Raw genomic sequence first — 21,637 nt, 5'->3', positions numbered from 1 at the left:
AGTTTATTAGAGTAATGCAAAGACTTCATTGCAATTAAAGACTCTTAGCCTACCATTTTTAATAGTAATTCAGGACACTCAGTGGCTCTTTTAATCGAAATAATTGTCTACGTATTCCCGGAATGATGCTTTTCACCATTTTTTAAAGAGTTTTAGATGACACTCCACTAGCTTCTCTTAGTCATGCCAGTCTAAACTACAAGCCCTCCGCTGTGAATACTGATCATTTTTGCTGCCTGACTGAATTCCAAAATGTCTTATTTGTGCTAGTGCTGGAACTCACAAGTGCTAGGGTAAGTGACGGGGCCCTGGCAGCATAGTGATTAAGCACTCGGCGACTAACCAAAAGGTTGGCATTTCAGACCCACCAGCCGCTCAGCAAGAGAAAGACGTGGCAGTCTGTTTCCATAAAAATTACAGCCTTGGAAACCCTATGGGGCAGTTCTACTCTGTCCTATAGGGTTGCTATGAGTCGGAATCAGCTCAATGGCAGTGAGTTTTTGGTTTTTAGTGAATAATTTCACAGAGAGGGTTAAATACTGATGAAGATGTCTATCATGAGGATATCTGTCCAATCGCACATTCAGTAAGTGTTGGTTACCCAGTTTGTTCACTATGATAGATAATGTTGCTGTTGTTGTTGTATGCTGTTGAGTCCATTTAAAAAGGAGAATATTTTAAAATGGTGCTTAAGAGGGGAATATTATCCAGCCTAAAATGGAAACTAATATTTGAGAACTCACGGTGTGCCAAACCCTGCACTATGTGCCATCCATGCATTATCTCCTTGTTATGGGTTGAACTGTGTCCCCCCAAAAGTCATGCTACAATCCTAAAACCCAATATTTGCATATCTGACCTTATTTGGAAAGAGGATAGTTGCAGATGTAATTAGTTAAGGTGAGGTCATTAGGGTGGGTCCTACTATCTTTATGACTGGTGTTCTTACAAAAAAACAAAACACCAAACCTGTTGTCGTCAAGTTGATTCTGACTCATGGTCATCCCGTGGGTTACAGAATGGAACTACTCCATAGGGTTTTCTTGCCTGTAATCTTTAAGGAAGCAGATCACCAGACCTTTCTTCTGTGGTGCCTCTGGGTGGGTTCGAACTACCAACCTTTAGGTTAGAAGTTGAACACAAGCCGTTTCTGCCACTCCAGAAGAGGAAAAGAGACACAGAGGGAAGATGGCCATGTGAAGAAGGAGGCAGAGACAGGAGTTCTTCTGTCAGAGCCAAGAAATGTCTGAGGATACCAGAAGTTGGGAGAGACAAGAGAAGATCTTCCCCTAGAGCCTGAGGAGAGAGTATGGCCCTGCCAACACTCTGAAATCAGACTTCTAGCCTCAAGAACTATGACATAATAAATTTCTGTTGTTTTAAGACACATAGTTTGTAGTAATTTGTTATGGTCGCCCTAGGAAACTAGTACCAAAACAAACAAACAAACCTGTTGCCATTGAATTGATTCCAACTCATAGCGACCCTATAGGACAGAGTAGAACTGCCCCATAGGGTTTCCAAAGAGTGGCTTGTGGATTCGAACTGCCAACATTTCATTAGCAGCCAAACTCTTAACCACTATGTCGTGAAAAAAACTCACTGCAGTATATACTATTACTATCCCACCTTCAAAATTAGGCCTAAAAGGAGTAACAGTCTTACATAAGAACTCACAGCTAGTAAGTGGAAGCCTGAGTACTTGAACTCTTGTCTGATTCCAGTGTTCACATTCTTGAGCACCATGTTGTATAGCCTTTTGCTACATGGAAGGATGCCCTTATTAGCCATGATAAGGATCTTGAATTTCATCTCCTAAATTATAAGAACTTGAAAGCTTTTAAGCAAAGCAGCCATATGATTAGGTTTTATTTCTAAAATGGTTCTTCTGGTTGCAGGATGAAGCATAATGTGAGGCAAGACAATCAATCAATAGCGTCTGATAATAGTCTGGGCAAAGAACAGATAAAGACCTGAATTGAAGCACTAGTGGGGAGATGGAGAGACGAGGCAGATGTCGTGGGTAGGTGAAGAGAGAAAGGAAAGTTATGCTACTATATCAGATTCCTATTGTTGTTGTAACAGATTACCACAAAGTTAGTGCCTTAAAAAAAAGCACAAAGGTATTTCTTACATTTTGGTAAGTCATAAGTCCAAAATCAGTCTCACTGGGTGAAAGCGAAAGTGTTGACACGGTTCGTTCCTTCTGGAGGCTCCAGGGAAGAATCCATTCCCTTTCCTTTTTCCAGCTTCTAGGGGCCACCTCCATTCCTTGGCCCATGGTCCTTTCCTCCATCTTCAAAGCCATTAGCATAGCATTTCTGTCTGTGTTAGAGTGACATCTGTTACCCCCTCCAGGGGAGAAGTCCCACCACATGGAGGATAACAAAGAACATAAGGATGCCTCCAACCAGGAGCAGCAGCACTAAGATATCGACTCTGTGGCTTACCAGTGTCAGGGTCACCAACAAAAATGCAACTTACACAGGGATTGGATGTAACAGTGTTTACTCACAGGAAGGAGAAGCAAAGTAAGGTCAGCTTCAATAGTGTGTGTCAGTTCTTCATGGCCAGTGGTCACTCTCTGCAGCCAGTGCCCGATGGTGGACTGTATGCACCCCTCTTGTGCTGCAGGCGAAGGACCTTGTTCTCCCTCGCACAAAAGACCAGATACAGCAGTGAGGTTGTCCAGGTGCCATGAAATGCACACACATAAGCAGAACAAAGAAGTGCACATTGAGCCAGAAACAAGACGATGTCACCAAACAAGGCATTACACCCAATGTGAACTGTGCTATCTCCTTGTAAGATGTTCCAGGACTGAAGCCCTGATTGCGCAGCTCAGAGGAGCAGAGACTCGCAAGAGGGCTGCTTTCCTAACAGACTAACCTGTGCTTCCATCATCGCATCTCCTTCTGTGACTATCCTTCTTGCCTCGATCTTATAAGTATCCTTGTGATTACATCAGGCCCACCTGGATAATCCTGTCTCAAGATCCTGAACTTAATTACGTTGACAAAGTTCCTGTTGCCATGTAAGATAACATATTCACAGATTCCGGGAATTAGAATGTGGACATCTTTGGGGGGCCATTCATCCTACAGCTACTAAATGAGTTAAGGGACAAAGAAGAGGAAATGGGTTTTACGAGATGATAAGATGGCCCTAGGAGACTTCCTGATGGTAATGCATGTCTGGAGTTCAAGAGAGAAGTCTGAGCTAAAAATATAGATCAGTCTTTATGAGCCTAAAGATAGTCATTGTTGGTTGTGAAAGACAGTACCCTGGGATACAATGTCTACTGAAAAGAGGAGAGAGCTGAAAACAGAACCACATTTATAGTAACACTACTACATTTATAGTAGCACTACTCCAAGGGTTCTCAGTAGCCTGATTATGGAAGCAGATGGCGGATGGTTGAATTGGTCCTAGGTTTTTCAAGTGAAGGAGGAGTATAGCAGAAAGGCAAATGAAAAAAGCGGGGTGGCAACGATCATAGAAGCTGCCAGAGACAGCGTTAGATGTTTTATGTACCTTTACTGCCTATAACTCTGCAAAATAAATAATAATCACATATTATAGATAAGGAAACTGAAACTCAAAGACATTGAGTAACTTTCCTTGGGTCACAGAGACTTTTTCTATTAGATTGGGTTTCTAAAATGATTCTTCTGATGGCAGAATGGAACATCAATTTTGATAGAGCATCAAGAAGAGCTAGTTTTGCAATGCAAATGTTTTTGAGTTTAAAGAGGAGCTCTTCCAATGTACCTTGAGGCAAGAAACAGGTGGTATGAGAGGCCATCTGGTAAAGGCTGATAAACTGGGTAAAAAGGTATTCTAGGGGTGGAGGTATCAGTGAGTTTGAAATGTCAAAATATTATGTTGTTGTTGTTAGGTACCATCAAGTCGCTTCTCATTGATAGCAACCCTGTATACAATAGAACAAAACGCTGCCTGATCCTGCGCCATCCTCACAATCTTTGCTGTGTTTCAGCCCATTGTTGCAGCCACTTTGTGAATCCATCTTGTTGAGGGTCTTCCTCTTTTTCACTGACTCTCTGCTTTACCAAACATGATGTCTTTCTCCAGAGACTGGTCCCTCCTGATAACATGTCCAAAGGACGTAAGACTAAGTCTCACATCCTCCCTTCTAAGGAGCATTCTGGCTGCTTATTATTAATGTACTTATTATTATTAATGACAGTGCTCAATAAGTAAGTAATATTTACTTATGATTTCAGAGGTAAAGAAAATTTATATCTCCTTAAGAATAATGCCATATTCGGGTGCATTGTTTTGCAGAAAAGAATAAACACTTTCCCCAAAGTAAAGGACTGTCTAACGTTTGGAGGAGTCCCTGTGTGGTGCAGATGGTTAATGGACTCAGGAGCTAACCAAAAGATTGGAAGTTCAAGTCCACCCAGAGGTGCCTTGGAAGAAGAGCCTATTTCTGAAAAATAAGCCATTGAAAACCCTGTGGAGCACAGTTCTATTCTGACACACATGGGGTTGCTATGAGTCGGAGTCAACTGACAACTAGATTTTGTTTTATTAATGTTTGCAATGAGGGGAAAAATTGATAGTATGCTATTTAATTCACTCACTAAAGAAATCCTTACTCAGTGTTTGGTAAAGAAGTTAAAGAACTCATTATTCAGTCCTGAAGAAACCCTGCTTCCTGACCCAAACTTTAAGAACCTAGCAATGAAGGATATTCAGAGTGGCGTATTTAACATATACTCCATGGTATCAGTATGATTACAAAAAGCTTGGTGGTTACATGTAACTTTTCTTTGGTAAGACAGTAAAAGCTTTGCAAATATTTACACACTAATCTTTATCTTTCTAGAGGTAGATAGGTGATGGGTATGTAATCTACAATGATACTAAAGCGGGAAAAGGAAAGTGACTTCCTCTAATGCCACAAAACAAATTAGTGGTGAAGCCAGAAATAGAAGTCCTAACTTCTAAGACCCTGTCCTGTCATATGTCTTAGTCAGCTCCTCCTGCTGAGAAGCCTTCTAAAAGCGTAAGAAATCTACATACTTGGAGCGTGGTGACCCAGTTCATGAAGTTCAATCAGAAGCGTTCAAATATCAATTCATCTACTGTGAGAAGATTATGTTTTCCAAGTAATGTTGTTCTCTTTCATATATGGAGGGTATGCTATGTATGAGGAGGATATCAGAATTAGTCATAAGGATTCTAGTATTTCATCCTTGTATGAAAGACAGTGAGTACAACTGGGTAGGTGATACTCCTGATAACATTAATAATAATGGAATTTACCTTAAGACTTCAAGAGACTGGTATATCCCTCTAGAACTGAATTCAAAAATAGAATGTTATATATTTTTTCCACTAGGCTTCTTCTTTTTAACTACTGTTTTTTATTATGGCACTTCAAAATATTTTTTCCTGTGGTGTTCACATTCAGGAAGGAAAGTAGATCGTGTGCAGTTAAGCTAAAACACACACACAACTGAATACAGAAGGTATCGAGGCATCTTCTAACTGCACACAATGAAACGAAAGCAAAAGAGACTGTATCAATAAAAAAAGTAACATATCAGAAAATTCCCTAACCTCTACCTCTACTGTAAGATATCCCAAGTGTGGATTTAGATTATAATTGGTGGGATGGAGGGTAAGGGGGTAGGAGATATTGTAATTGGAAAGACAGTTAATAAACAAGTAAACAAATGAAAAATTATTTTAAAAATAATATCAGATAGTGAAAAACACTAGGAAGTAAATATATTATGTCAATACCCTTAAGCCAAAGACAATCAGGAACATGCTATCGTTGAACAAGTTGGGTTTATTACTCATTTCATGGAGGGAAAACACACACCATGGGAAGCTATGGGGTGTTTCAGTAAGAAGGTGTTAAAAAAAAAAAAAAGAACCTATTGCCATCAAATTAATTCCAACTCAGGGAGACCCATGAGTTACAGAGTAGAACTGCTCCATAGGGTTTTCTTGGATATAATCTTATGGCAGCAGATTGCTAGGCCTTTCTTCCATGGTGCTGCTGGGTAGCTTCAAACCACCAACCTTCAGGTTAGTGGATGAGCACAAACCATTTGCACCACCCAGGGACCTAAGAGAATATTAGAAAGAACCTATTATAGAATTTGGTTTTTGGTGGGGTAATTGGGGAGTGTCTAAGGAATCAGGAACTTGCTCTAGATTGGATGCTATCAGAAAGCAAGGGCAATTCAATGATTTGGTAACTTAATGAATCTTATCTATAGAGAAGGGAGAATAGAAAGAGAGTAAAGCTTAATTAGTAAAAAAAAAAAAAAAAATTTATTGCTTGTTTTTGCCAAGAGAGGGGGATGTTTGTTATATTTTAGATGACACAACCAGCTTTTGTCTGTGCTTAGACAAAATTATGAAGTGGCCTTGCTTTGTTTCATTTTATCTTGGCCTCAGAGTAACCTTGTCTGAGATTGGTACTACGTCCAATAAGAGAATAACACAACCTAGCTCTGGGACCCAGACTAGCCTGCAAATGTCAGAGGCTGCTCCTTTTTCTTCCTCAGTTAGAAGGACCTGTTCATAGGGAGAATCTAAATTAGATGCGTTGGTCAGGGAAATCTTGAAGGAGTGACTAAGCTTTACTGCTGATAGAGAGCCATCTATATAGAGAAGGACTGATGAGGGTGGAGAACAGGGAGGAAGGGGGAGCTTGTAGAGAGCATCCCCGTCCAAGGGAAACAGCAAGTGTGAAGAAAGAAACACATTACGGCACCTGAGATATATGATGAAAATCCATCAGGAGCCATAGTTTTTTGCACCAGGGACTCCCAAGGGGTGGGTGGTAGGGGTTTACCAGAATCTCAGGATGTGGGGGATATAATTTCAAAAAGATCCAGGTGATCATTATATGCCAGTCCTCCAGGACAGGACTGTCCCTTGCCACCTCTAATCTCCCCTCATAGTTTTATATCAATTATATAGGATATATGTGGAAAATCCAATACAAATAAACATTTTTATATGACCCTGTATATCATATAACAAAATTATTTGTCCAGATATGTTTTACCCAACATGAGAGAGGTAGATGGCATTGTTACCAGTGAAAGAAGTGTCAGTGACAGAAGATCAATTATCCTAGGTATAATTTCCTTTGCTCTCTTGAAACTACATAGACTCTAGTGATTTCTCCAGACGATATAGCATACAACATATTTGGCCAAGGTCTCCATTTCCACTTTATTGTGAAGAATTGCTTGGATATTGTTATTATCATCCAGTTCACCTGTCAATATACAGATAGCATGCTTGAATACCATACAATAGTTGGGTTGAAGACATGATTGTTAACAATTGAGAATTTAGCATAATAACACAAGAAAATATTAACAATGATAAATAGTCCAGGCAACAGAGAATAGTGGTTATGAGTATGGACTCTGGAGCCAAAATGCCTGGTTTCAAATTCCAGCTCTACCACTTTCTAGTTTTGTCACCTCGGACACATTACTTACCGTGTGTGTCTCAGTTAGTTTCCTCATTGCAAAAAGGAGATGGTACCTGCCTGAAAGGTTTGTTGTGAAGATTGAAATATATATTAAGTGCTTAGAACAGCACTGGACACACAGTAAGCAGTCTATAAGTACTACCTTTGTAATCATGATGGCAAGAGTGCATTGGAAAAGGGAAAAAAAGTAGTAAACACAACATTCCTGTGGTCAATGAGTTAATGATGGACTAACCAATATGTATAAACTTTCTTAGGAATTTCTTAGGAACAATTTCTCTTACTTATGGTTATGTGCAGGGCCTCCACTCTTGCTACAAGGGCAATCACATAGTGGATTAGTCTTTGGCACTGTCTGAAATTATGCATTTAATTTAAAATATATTTTCCTGTTTGCCTGGTATGTCTGATACATCCAGGCCTACCATGGATAAGGGTTTTAATACATTCTGAACTTTCTGGACTTTGCTTAAAGAATGTACTAGGAGTCTCAGATCTTTAATTGAAGCAAGCATATTTAGTGTCACTGAAATAAGTGTGATAACAGCTCAATCATGCAAAGCTTGACATGAGGAAAACACCTGCCTGGTGTTAATAAGATACATGAATTTCAAACAACAGGAAACCGAAGAAGATTACCACTTTGTCTATCTTGATAAAATACCAACAAAGTTCTGTATTCATTTCATTATATTCATTAGTTCATTTGAATTACTATGAAATGTGAACAAAAAATCACATGGATTATTGGCTTATGGTAGGTGAGAGGTTTTAAGACATTGCTAAGTCTTTATAGGTAATAGCAGATCTACTAAAGCAAAGTAAAAGAAAAAAATACCTATTTTGTTCTAGTTATTCATTATATCACTAACATGAGCTGAAAATAAATTTCAAGTGTCTTGGTAGGCCTGAATGTGTCCAACATTAATTTAAACACATACATACACCTTGTCTCTCAAGATTCACATCCTCAGTAGAAAAATGTTGAATGTTTCTATCAATTTCCATTCTTTTTATTTCCAAGAGAAACTTTTTAAAAAATCAAAAGCAGTATTACAAAGAGAACTAAAACCCTGTGGCTTCTTTTTCCAGTGAATTAAGAACATCCATCCCCCAACAGGTTGACAGCATGATTTTGTAAAAAAATCAAGAATATCTTTGATGTCAACTTTATGCAAGTTTGCAAAACCCCAGTATTATATGCACTGAATTTTCTTGGGACCACAGTCTAGTCTGTGTTTTCTGTTTGCTTATTTCTTGGTTTGTTTGTTTAACATATATGGAACAAACTCTCTTGTTAGATTCTTTCCTATTTCTAGTGGACGTAAACACATCATTTTTAGAATACAAATTTTGTCTTATTTCCTTCATAGTTTTTTTTTTAACGTCTTTAAAATATCTTAGAATCCACATCAAAAGGATAGTTAATATTCATGTATAGTCAGCATTTAGTTGACTGTGACAAACAGGTCCAGAATAATGAGGATAGCTGAAATCTATGGTATGGCAAAAACTTGACTTGATCCTCTACACTTAAACTTATATTGCATTGAACTATTGATCAGAACTGCTAGCAGACCAGCTAAAGAGATTTTAATTTTCATCCTTCTAAAAGCTTAAGTTAAAGCACATGAATAGCACTCTACAGTTCATAAGCACTTACACATATATCATCACTTTTGATCTTCCCAATATTGATATGGGGCAAGAAGAGGTAATATAATTACAGAAGGTTTTATTCTTATCCTCACTTTATAGATGAATAAACTGGGATTCAAACCTCATGCTATTAAGTACTTGCAGGTAATCAGCCCTAGAAAAATTAAGAGTCTGGAATTTCATGCTTTGTTGAGTTTATGGCATTATACTAAGAAAGCCTCCTACTTTTGTCCCAAGATGACCCTGTAGTCAGGCTTGTCTCCTTACTGTCCCAGGTCCACATCAATCTCTTTGCTGTTTCTGACCTTTGGATCTTTGTCTTCGCCTCCCTCACACCCTCCTTACTCTCCTATCTTGAATATCTCTGCTTCTCTTGCATATCCAAATCATACCCGACTCTCAAAGCCCAACTCATATACTACCTCCTTCATGAATTCTTCCAGTCCCCACTGCTCTTTGAATCACGCTCCTTTCTTACTAATATGGTGCTTGGTTCTCAATTTCTTAAGTGCTTCATTTATCCTCATCTAAATTCCTAAACTGTAAGTTCCTGAGGACGAAGACCTACCGAGTCATCTACTCTTTTGAAATTCACAGCACTCCTAGATGGGATGTATACACTTGGTAAATATTTGTTAATTATTTAATTTATCCTGGGAGCCAGTGCTGAAACATAGTTCATCTTACTGCACTTGTATTTCCAACCATGTGACTTGTAATTTAGTCTGGATAATCACTTATTATATTATAATAATTTTTATTATAGTTGAGTTTGGTGTGGTCTTTTCAATATGTTCATACAGCAAATGACCCTAGTATTGATTTCTAATGGTCAGTGAAGCCCAACTATATGGCCTAGGGGATCAAATCAACTACACATGCCTGATGGATTCCCTGAATAGAGCAGGCATTTGGCTCATTTATCAGTATTGAGAACAGAAAGAAGAGACTTTATGCAGTGATTGCTTTTCTATAGAATTGCATTAGCATCACCCATTCTGCTAGTCATAATTTCTCAGTAGATCAGGAATATCTATCAATGGTAGTTCCTATGGTACAGCATATGAAAATGCATTCCATAATTCGTTATGAATGCTGCTGATCGAGCATATTGTCATTACAAACTTAATTTTTAAGAAAGAAATCTTCAGCAAAAAATAGCACACTTGAGAGTCATTAGATTGAGAAGAAAAGATGGTACTATATAACAACTTGAATCTTCTGGAATATAAGTATTCTGTTTAAACAAATAACAGCTTAATTTTTTTATATGTATTTAAAGGTGAATTTGGAGAAGTCTGTAGTGGGCGTTTGAAGACACCAGGGAAAAGAGAGATCCCAGTTGCCATCAAAACTTTGAAAGGTGGCCACATGGATCACCAAAGAAGAGATTTTCTAAGAGAAGCTAGTATCATGGGTCAGTTTGACCACCCAAACATCATTCGCCTTGAAGGTGTTGTCACAAAAAGTAAGTTACTGCTTATCTTCATTACTTGTTTATATATTTATCTCAGTGCTTCAAAAGAAAAAAGAGAGAGAAAGAAAGAAAGAGCTTAATAACAATACCACAGTCGTTAAGGAAATAACTTAGTTCAAATATCATCTTTTGATATCACCTCTCAGGATCTTGACATTAGACTATGACATTATCAGAGTTTGCATTGGTAACCAAACAGCTTTGAAATTATTGCTAATTTAACTTGAAATAATGAATCAAGAGTAAAGGGTTATGTATCTTTTTTCTAATTTCTGTAAGCTGTTCACTTCTACTAAAGCTGCCTAAATGTCAGTATTCATAGAAGAAAGAATTTAAATATTTGGGATCATTAAGGTAAAATACTTCTTTTTGGAAATAAATTTTATATACAAATATACAATATTTTATCTTCTGTAAAACTTTTAAACAGAGAGTTCTATGGAACCTATTTACATAAATGCCATTAGAGATAAATTGTTATAATTTATATAAAATAAAGCAAAGAATTACAATTTTGTAGTAAAAATTCTGTTTTTACAGAAATAGTGAGATCAAGACCACTCCACTGAAAGAAAAATTTTTAAATATCCAAAATTAGTCATATACTCTAAGAAATGGATTGCTATATATTCACCTTTATTTGAATAATGATAGGGCATACAACTTAACAATATTTATTTTCATTTAATTTGCTAATGAATAATAACACATAAAACCCAATACAGAATGACATAAAAATAATTTTAATCTTTGAAAGAGGGATTTTCATAAAACTGAAATTTCTTTTAAAACTATTTAAATGAAATTGAAATATTATGTCATATTTGGAAGCCAACATATAAATAAATAAAACCCGTTGCCATCAAGTTGATTCCAACTAATAGCAACCCTATAGGACAGAGCAGAGCTTCCTGAAAGGGTTTCCAAGAAGTGACTGGTGGATTCAAACTGCAGACCTTTTGGTTAACAGCAGAGCTCTTGACCACTGTGCCACCAGGGCTCCATATTTGGAAACAGGAATATAAAATCATACTAAAAACAGATAACTGACTATGTAATCTGAAACTCGTAAGTACTTTTCATGAGGCTTTGACCAACATGTTGCCTAAAGAGAAGCAATCATGCTAGTTTGGAGGACAGAAGAGTGCTTTTGTGATTATTCCTTTAGTGGCTTAATGAGGCCTTCAAGTAGTCACACACTTGTGTAGCTATCTCCCACAATAACACTGGACTTGTCCACGTGACTAACTTGGCCAATGGCACTTTAGGAAGTTCCACTGATGCAAGCGAAGGCTTGTCCTTTTAGAACATTCCTTCCTGGTGTCCAGCCTCCATACTGAGAGAAGTCAATCCATATAGCCAGGCCACATGAACAACTGCAAAGAGGAGGAGAACAGAGCTGGTCCAGGGGACAGGCCCATCTGAGCTCCCCACAGACTCTCAGCACTGAATATCAGCCTTGTAAGTGAGCCATCTTAGATGTTACAGCCCAGCCCCAGATGACTGCAGCTGCAGTTAACATCGTGTGGAGCAGGGGAACCTCCCAACTCAGCCGAATCAGCTCATAAAGTCGTAAAAGATAATAAGGTTGTCGTTATTTGAAGCCATTAAGTTTTTGGGTGGTATGTTACACAGCAATAGGTAACCAAACAGGTGGACCCCAGTTAGAATTCTGCTCCTGCCACTTAAGACTTGTGCAACTTTGGCAAATTATTTAACATATCTGTCCTTCACTTCCATATTTATAAAATGAGGTAAAAATAATCCTTACTTTATAGGAATGCTGTAAGGATTAAATTCTTAAATGTATAAAACATTTAACAATATGTCACTCATAGTAAGCCACATTAATGGTAGCTATTATTGTTACAATATGAGGCACTTTACATATATATTTTACCATTTCATCCTCACAGAAATTTTCGTAAGTATCATTATCCATATTTTAAATATGAGAAACAGAGGCTTAACAGATTAATTAACTCACATCAGGACCCTGAATCCATGGTAAGTGACACAGGTGATGTTCAAACTGACGTCTGTCTGACTCCAAAGCTTATACCTTTTTTTTTTTTTGCATTTGTTATATTGCAGTAAGTCAGAACTTAGTACTTTAATTATCTTACCTTAATTAAATAACAATAATACTTTTTAAAATAACAAAAATACAGTGAATGAAATAAATTGCCCTTAAAAATGTAAAATTTGGAAAAAGCCAGCCATGCCACAACACCTAGTTAAAATTATAGTCTAAGAGAAAGAGAAAGAAAATAACATGTTATTTCCTTTTTATTTTCTGACTTTCATGTTAATTTAGCAGGAACATTTCAAGTTATTCCTTCTGTTTTATATCTCTTTGGCAAGCAAGAGACAATTTTAAAGTTGGGTTATAAACCTTTGCAAAACATTTAAAACAATAATTTAAGTATGATGTCGAAGTTCTGTTATGTGTATTTGTGCATGAAATTTCTAAAAGTTTCCAAAACTAAAATCAAGTCTTTATTTTCTCCGTTTGATAAATTCAAATTATATAGATTTTTCTTGTATTCCTCTGTGTTTCATTCACCTATTAGCATATATACTTATAAATTATTCCAAAAAGAAAAAGATTTATACCCCTATGAAGTAATGGGAATTATTTATCCTACCTCAACTGAAGAGGTTTAGTAAGATAAACTGTGACACGTGTCTTCCAGTTGAAATACTCAGCTTATTTCACATAAACATCTAAACCATCAACAAAGTGATTGCTTTTCATCTCTAACAATCTCGTCTAAAAATAAGACCATTGATCTCTGCTTAGTTACGTGTGTATGACCACCAAGTCAAAGTCCGTTATCCGTTTCTTTAAAAGAAATAAAAAAGAAAAGAAAAGAAGTCACATTTCTGTTCTAAGAGAGCTGGGAAAGGATAGATTAAGTATGCTCTTGAGTGACAATAATCATTATAATTTTAACTTGTAATAGTGAGCCCCATACAGGGGTGGTGTGATGCTGTTTAGGTGGGTGGTGGGGATGGGGAAGGGAGTAATTCCTGCAATAATAAATGGTATATTTATACTGTTAACTTCTTGACTCAAGTGCTATGGGATCGTTAGGAGAAATGCAATAAATAAATGAATGCCTCATTCCCATAAATACATGGTAATTGTTCCAAGATTGCCCTTAAGTAGCTAAGAGACAGCTAGCAATTAATGCTCCCTAAGGAATACCCTATTACATAAAAGATAATACTGATGAAGATAAAGATGCAGTTTAGCTTTATACAGGCAAGTTTGTAGAGTATCCTGGGGTTCTGAGAAATAAATGTGTAGACTCTCGGTTGAAAGTAATATAAAATTATAGATGAAAATCTTTATCAGATCCTTTTATAAATTTTTAATGTGCATACTTTTGTATCTTGTGTAGGTTTTACCTCTGAGAGATAATTATGCTAAAGTTCCTGGGAATGCTTTTGCTCTCTTTCATATTTGGGCATATAACTACTTTTGTTTTAAACATGAAAGTAAAATGATTAAAAGCTGTATTATATAAAAAGTGTATCTGATAAAAGTTGAACCTATTTATTTGATACACATCACAATTTCATTAACCTGTTAAGATACAGCAGATATAAAAAAGAGATTAATAGAGCTATAACAATATGCTTAACACATACTTTTTCTCCAAGAGAAAATAGAAGCCAGTGGTTAGAGAACAGATTTGTAGGCATTAGTAGCATCGTTACTCATAATTTGTAACGGATAATGTATACAACAGTGTCATTAACTACATGGCCAAAAGAGAAAAAGTTCAGCTCTTCTATAAAAGGATAAGAATTGTGATTAAATGATGAATAAATATCGTGCAGTGACCATATTCCGGAATACTGGGCACTGCAGTTTGAGCTCATGATGGTGGAAGAACCAAAAGGAGAAATAATGAAGTATATGTCTCCCAGATGAGTGGGTAACAACTAAATTTAGATATATTAATCATACTTCAGATAAATCATAAATCTAGTAAGGACTTATAGGAGCCAATCAAGATAGCAAACAGATCCCCAAACATAACCTTATTTCACCATAGAACATTCCTAAGGACTCCGTGGGACAGTGTAGAAGCTATTATAAAAAGTGCTGGGTCTGCTCAAATCCTTCAGAATATTGTAGATTCCTTTCAGAGTTTTGGTGGCTCCACATGAAATCTAAGTAAGAGAGTGGATTCAAGTCTGTCAAATACATTGTACAGTAAATGTGTAAGAACTGCCTCTCTGGTCTTAAAATTACATTCTCTTTGTCAATTGACACATCCCCAAGATTTCAACTATTCCTATTGCCATCATTATGATATCTACCCACCTGGTTGTATGTCCTGCTAATAGCCACAGGGCTTGGGAAAGTCACTTAACCTCTTTAGGCTTCAATGTTTTCCTCTGCACAAAAGATTGTTGAATTCAGGTTGGACTAGAAAACGATGAAGGTCACATTTAGCTCTGATATTTTGTGATTCCATTCCTTTGCCAAAAGAAGAGAAAGCATCACCAATATGATGTTTGGGAGGAAAATTTGTGCTATTGATAACATATCACTCCACCTCCCATTTTATTATAACCTTAAGTTCATGTGGAAAATCTAAAAAGATGGGAGAAGTTCAGGGAAAAAAAAAAAAATGCCTTCAATAAAGTTTATATTTTACAACCTGCAAAGAAGAAGTGTAGATAAATTTTTCCAGTAAACAAAATCAAAGGATTTTTGGATATATGGAATATATACCATAGGAAGTAGAATGTTCTGTAAAACTGATTCTAATGATAGAAATTTGATGGTTAGTTGTTTTGCTTTATTTTCTGGACTTCAGCTGCTCTTCTAGCTAAGTTAGGTTAAGAGTATTCCCCCTCCCCAAGAAACATTTACTGAGCACTACCAGCCATCAGGCACCGTTGCTGATTAAAAACTAGAGATACAGAAGGGGAGGGTTCGATGCTCGGGAGAAGCCCATTCACTGCTGCTGATGGCGCTCTGGGAGCTACAAACAAGTGAAACAATACAGTGTGGCATGTGCTTTCCTTGTTACAAACATTCATTTATGTTCTCATTCATTCCTTCCAAAAATATTTATTAAGTACCTACTAGTCACCGTAATACAGCAGGGAAAAACACAGAGTTTTTAGCTACTGGTAAGACAAAAAAAAGATAATAAATAGAAATGTAATTTTAGGTAAAGAGCAAAAACCTGAGTGAGATGAGGGAGTCAGTCATGCCAAGGTTTGGTAGGAGAGTATTCTAGGCAGAGGAAACAAGTTCACAATTCCTGTACTAAGAAAGAATTTGGCGTGTTTGGGGAGCACTAAAGGCTGGAGCAGAGGAACAGCAGTACAGATTACGTATTGAAAAGAAAAACCAGATGCAGGTAAAACAGGCAGGAGGCTAGTGTACTTATCTGAGTGAAAAGTAATGAGAAAATTGATTAAATAAGTAAAAATAAAAAGAATGGAGTAAGTTCAAGAGCTATTTCCAAGGTAAAATAAAGAGGCTCTAATGACTCCTCGGTTGGATGTGGGGAGTGAGGAGGAGCAGGCAGTTTCAGGTGGCTTTCAGGTTTCTGGTTTTTATGATTAGGAAGATGAAGGGGAAATTCTGGAGAAATAACCTCTTTGGAGGGAAAATAATGCCTTCTGGCTTGAAGTGGTGAGGATGTTTAAAGACTTCCAGGAGGCCTCTGGAGCCTGGATGGGAATCAGAGCTGCATGTGCAGATAAAGGAGTACTCAACAGATGGATGGTAGTTGGTTGTTGAAGCCATAAGGAGGATGAGATTGCCCAGAAGACAGACTGAGGAAGAAAAGCTTATGAAACTCACAGAAATAACAACTTGAAGGATAAAGGACAGATTTCCAAGAATGAGGAAGAGGCCAGTGGAATAAAATGAGCTAGGAAGCCAACCAAGTCAAATAAGGATTGTGAAGCATCCATTAGATAGAGCAATTAGGAGAGCACAGTCCTCTACAGGGCACTGTGAGGGTGGAGGCCAGATTGTAATGGACTATAGAGTGAGACATGTGCATGCTACAGCCAGACTGATAGTTCTTAAAATGCAAATTAGACTGTGTTGATCTCTTATTAAAATTCCAAATGCTTAGTGTTCTCTGAGTTATTCATTCATTCAAGTAACATTTCTTAAGTGCTTAGCTACTATGTGCCAAGCATTCCTCTAAGCATTAGGTATTCAGCCATGAATAAGACAGCCAAAGTTCCTGCCCTCCTGAGTCAGGTCCCTGTCCACCTCCTCTGGTTTCATCCTTCACCATTCCTCTTGAATCCTAGATTGCGTTCATGCTAAAGGACAAAAGCATATCCACACATGCTCGGGTTTCTCCCTTATTTAACTGCCTTTTCAAGATCTCCAAGGAGCTGGAAGAAAACATGCCACCCTGACTTTAAATGGGTAGAGAGGCATAAAAGTATGGTATGAAAAAGGTGGTGGTGTTTAGAAGCCTCAGCTTCCTCTGGAGTTACCAGTCTTTTCTTCCTCAATATGTAAGAGGCAAGATGGTGGCTGAGGTGGTAGATGCAAGGCTTGAGGAGTTGACACAGGTTTGAAGTAACTCCTGAGAAAAATGGGGAAAAAAGCTGACCCAGAGTGATTAAAAAGATTGTGTGAGTCACAAGGACACAAGAGAGCTGGAGATCATGACAGAAGCTGCTGGACCAAAGAGCACTATTGATAAATGAGGGAAGGAGTGATAGCGTGAAAACAGGAAGAGAGGCAACGAAAAAGAAAAGATGAGACACACAAAAAAGAGAAGACATAGTGATTTTCTGTATTTTCTCTCTTCTCCTGCCATCCTTAATATTTACTATTTGCTGTTGCTGAAAATAATGATGAATTACTCCTGTGCAATTTCTCAAGTCTCAGTGGATTCTCAGAACATTTACTGGAAAGTATTTACCATTTGGAATTATAATGTATACATACTGATAAATAGAAAATGAATCAAGTATGACTGTAACAAATAGTAACAAGAAGACATAGCCTAGTGGCCCTGTGTATCACACTCTGTTCATGACAGCGCTGGGGCTAATTGCGATCACCAGCTTATTTTCTCTATGCCAGACTATACTTCCCTACTTATAGGAGAGAATAAACTTCTGTGTTCAGGAGGAATTTATTCTTGTCCTAACAGTGTTTATGTATCTGGATTTCCTCAAGGGCATTCAGAATAATCATTTCCCTAGTTCTGCGTCTAATTTCTCTCCTGCTTGTGGTTCTCCCTAGTCCCTAAACCATCGTGCTAATTATTGGGTAGGAACCCTGGTTGGTGCTCGGCTGCCAACCAAAAGGTCAGCAATTCGAACCCACCAGCTGCTCTGTGGGAGAAAGATGTGGCAGTCTGCTTCTGTAAAGATCACAGCCTTGGAAACCCTAGGGGGCAGTTGTACTTTGTCCTGTAGGGTCACTATGAGTCGGAGTGGACCAGACAGCAGTAGTTTGGGGGCTTTTTTTGAATTATTGGGTAGACTGTAACAAGGAGTAACAACCTAAGAAATTCTGCTAACAGTTTGCTCAGTGTGAAAGTAGAACTGCAAACTGTAAGCACTAAGAGAGAAAAGGGACTATAAATATGACTTTTTGCATACATGATGTTTCCTTGTTATACCTCTAAATAAAATTGAATAAAACCGTCTAGAGAGTGAAACGTTACTAGTTTTCAAAAATGAAGATTCCTTCCAAATTATTCATGATGCAGTGTATTCTGGATGAAGAGTTTGATGGCACTGAATTTGGAAGAAGCTAGTTGTAAATAGGAGGCCCGGTGGTACAGTGGTTAAGAGCTCAGCTGCTAACCAATAAGTCAGCAGTTCAAATCCACCAGCCACTCCTTGGAAACCCTATGGGGCAGTTTTACTGTCTTATAAGGTCGCTATGAGTCGGAATCGACTCGACAGCAACATTGTATAGTTGTAGATAAACCCATATTATAAGCATAAATTGGCATTCATGAACTCAGCACAACAAGAACCACCCTGCCTGACTATGTTGTCATGGACTGAATTGCATCCCCCAAAAATATCTGTCAACTTGGCTAGGTCATGATTCCCAGTATTGTATGATTGTCTACCATTTTGTCATCTGATGTGATTTCCCTATGTGTTGTAAATGCTATCACCGTGATGTAATAAAATAGATTAGCAGCAGTTATATTAATGAGGTCTACAAGATTAGATAGTGTCTTAAGCCAATCTCTTTTGAGGTATAAAAGAGAGAAGTGAGCAGAGAGACAGGGGGACCTCATACCACCAAGAAAGCAGCACTGGGAGCAGAGTGCATCCTTTGGACCTGAGTTTCCTTCGCTGAGATGCTCCCAGACCAAGGGAAGACTGATGACAAGGACCTTCCTCCAGTGCCACAGAGAGAGAAAGCCTTCCCCTGGAGCTGGCACCCTGAATTCAGACTGCTAGCTTACTTGACTGTGAGAGAATAGACTTCTGTTTGTTAAAGCCATCCACTTCTGGTATTTCTGTTATAGCAGCACCAGATGACTAAGACGACAATCTAAGGCAATCAGTCATTACTGGTTAATCTTCCACAAGTTCTTGATGGTCTTATGTAGGGCTGGATAAAGACTAGTAGAGGCCTTAATCATGGAAAATGATTATGGGCCCCCTCTGGTTTTGATTTCTAATTAAAAAAAAAAAAAAACATGAAACTAATGAAAAGTAATCTAGTAAGGTCCTTATTTAATTCTATAATGAATATTTCAATGTTTGTTTTGTTATTGATGCTGTTGTTGTTGTGATTGTTGTAATTGTTGGAATATGTTATTGTGAATTTTCTTAAATTTTCATTTTAAAATAATTTCAGCTTTACAGAAAGTTGTAAAAATAATATAGCTTCCATATAGTCTTCTCTCAGTTACCTCTAATGTTAGCATTTGACATAACAAAAAGACTGTTTTAAAACCAAGTAATTAACACCGGTACAGTACAATTTGAGTGGACGGTTGTGGTTGAGTGGTAGAATTCTCACCTTCCATGTGGGACACCTGATTTCAATTCCAGCCAATGCACCTCAAGCACAGCCAGCACCCATCTGTCAGTGGAGTTTATCAGTGGAGGCTTGTGTGTTGCCATGATGCTGAACAGGTTTCAGGGAGCTTCCAAACTAAGACAGAGTAGGAAGAAAGCTCTGGTGATCTACTTCCAAAAATCAGCCAATGAAAACCTGATGAATCACAACGGCCCAATCCTATTGTGCATAGGATCCCCATGAGTTGGGTGCTGACTTGAAGGCAGCTACCAATGACAGTACTATTGACTAAACTGCAGACTTTTATTCAGATTTCACCAGTTTTTCCACTAATGCCCTTTTTCTGTTCTAGGATCCAACCCAGGTTCTCACATGAATTTAGTTGTTCTGTCTCCTTAATGCCTTCCAATCTGTGACAGTTCTTCAGTTATTTTCTTGTCTTTCCTGACCTTGATACTTTCAAACAGTATTGGTCAATTATTTTGTAGAATGTCCCTCAATTTGGGTGTGTCTATTGTTTTCTCATGATTTTAGATTACAGCTATGCATTTTTTGCAAGAACGTCATAGAAGCCATATACCCTCCTCAGTGATTCATATCAGAGGGTATATCATGTCCACGTGTTTATTCCTGGGGATGTTAACGTGGATAACTTGGTAAAGGTGGTTCCTGCTGGATTTCTCCATTATAAAGCTATTTTTTCCCATTCATAGTTAATAAATATTTGGGGGGATATATCCTTTTAGACTGGAGCCCTGGTTGCACCATGGTTAACCTCTCAGCTACTAACCAAAAAATGCGTTTGAACCCACCCAGTAGTTCCATGGAAGAAAGACCTAGAGATCTGCTCCTGTGAAGAGTAGAGCCTAGAAAAGCTTATGGGCAGTTCTAGTGTTACATGGGGTCACTATGAGTTGAATCGACACTACAGCACCTAACAACACTTTTAGACTATGAAAATGTCTTGTTTCTCTTCAATCTGTTGCAGACTAATTTTATCATCCATAAGTGAATCGTGCCTGCAGCAATTATTATTGTGGTATTCTAATGGTGATTTTCTCTTTCCTTCTGTATTTACTAAACAGGAATCTTCTTTAAAGATACCCCTTATCCTCCATTTATTTATTTTTTTATCATTTGCTTATGTCAGTATGAGCTCATGGATATTTATTTTATTTGACAAATTATGTACCAATACATTGAAATTAATTTAGTTGCTCAGATTTTCAGATTTTTCCAACATGGCCATTGGGGGTTCTTTCAGCTTGGTTACTGTGCCCTTTTAACATGCCTAATTTTTTTTTTTTTTTTGCTTTACTTTCTGATACCACAAAATGCAAAATGATTCAAGCTCATCTTATGTTTCCTTTGAAATGAACTACTCCTTCATGGGGTCCCCCTTTCTTTTATTGAAGAAAGGTGTTTGAAACCAAGATCATGGCACTAGTTATGCTCATTACTACTGGATTGTCATTGCTTCTAGGCCCTCTCAGCGACAGAGCTCGGAAGTACACATATGCATACTTACCCATAAATCAAACCAAACCACACCTGTTGCCGTTGTAGTAATCCTATATGACAGAGTAGAACTGCCCCAAAGGGTTTCCAAGGAATGGCTGGTGGATTCAAACTGCTGACCTTTTGGTATGCAGCCAAGCTCTCAGCCATTGAGCCACCAGGGCTCCATATGTATTTCACAAATCTCTACTTATTTCTATATCTATCTGTATGAGTTCATACCAATACCTCTGACTTCAATTCAGCATCACAGAGTTCATTCTATCTAATATTTCTCCTTTCATTATTTGTAAATTCGTTTGCCAACGGTGAGGACCTTGACTCTCGTTATCTGCAATGTATTTAGATAATGTATTTAGATTACATTGTATTTAGATTCATATGTTACTTTTTCAACACTAGTATGCGTATAATTTCATAATTCCTAACCAAAACTCTGTAGAAGTAACTTTGATGTATGATTCTTTTGGTCTTTAGAGCT

At 37.7% G+C, this 21,637-nt stretch overlaps 1 protein-coding gene across 1 annotated transcript in view; it reads left to right on the top strand.

Annotated features, from left to right (window-relative positions):
* The window catches only part of EPHA6 (EPH receptor A6), a 1,147,205-nt gene that overhangs the window by 903,327 nt on the left and 222,241 nt on the right, over positions 1–21,637 (top strand). Inside the window, 1 exon segment of the mRNA XM_004389015.3 lies at positions 10,437–10,622. Within this exon segment, the coding sequence (XP_004389072.1) occupies positions 10,437–10,622 (186 nt within the window).

The sequence above is a fragment of the Trichechus manatus genome, unplaced genomic scaffold (genome assembly GCF_000243295.1).
Source record: "Trichechus manatus latirostris isolate Lorelei unplaced genomic scaffold, TriManLat1.0 scaffold00229, whole genome shotgun sequence".
Taxonomy (NCBI): domain Eukaryota; kingdom Metazoa; phylum Chordata; class Mammalia; order Sirenia; family Trichechidae; genus Trichechus; species Trichechus manatus.
This window is presented reverse-complemented; position numbering and strand designations above follow the sequence as displayed.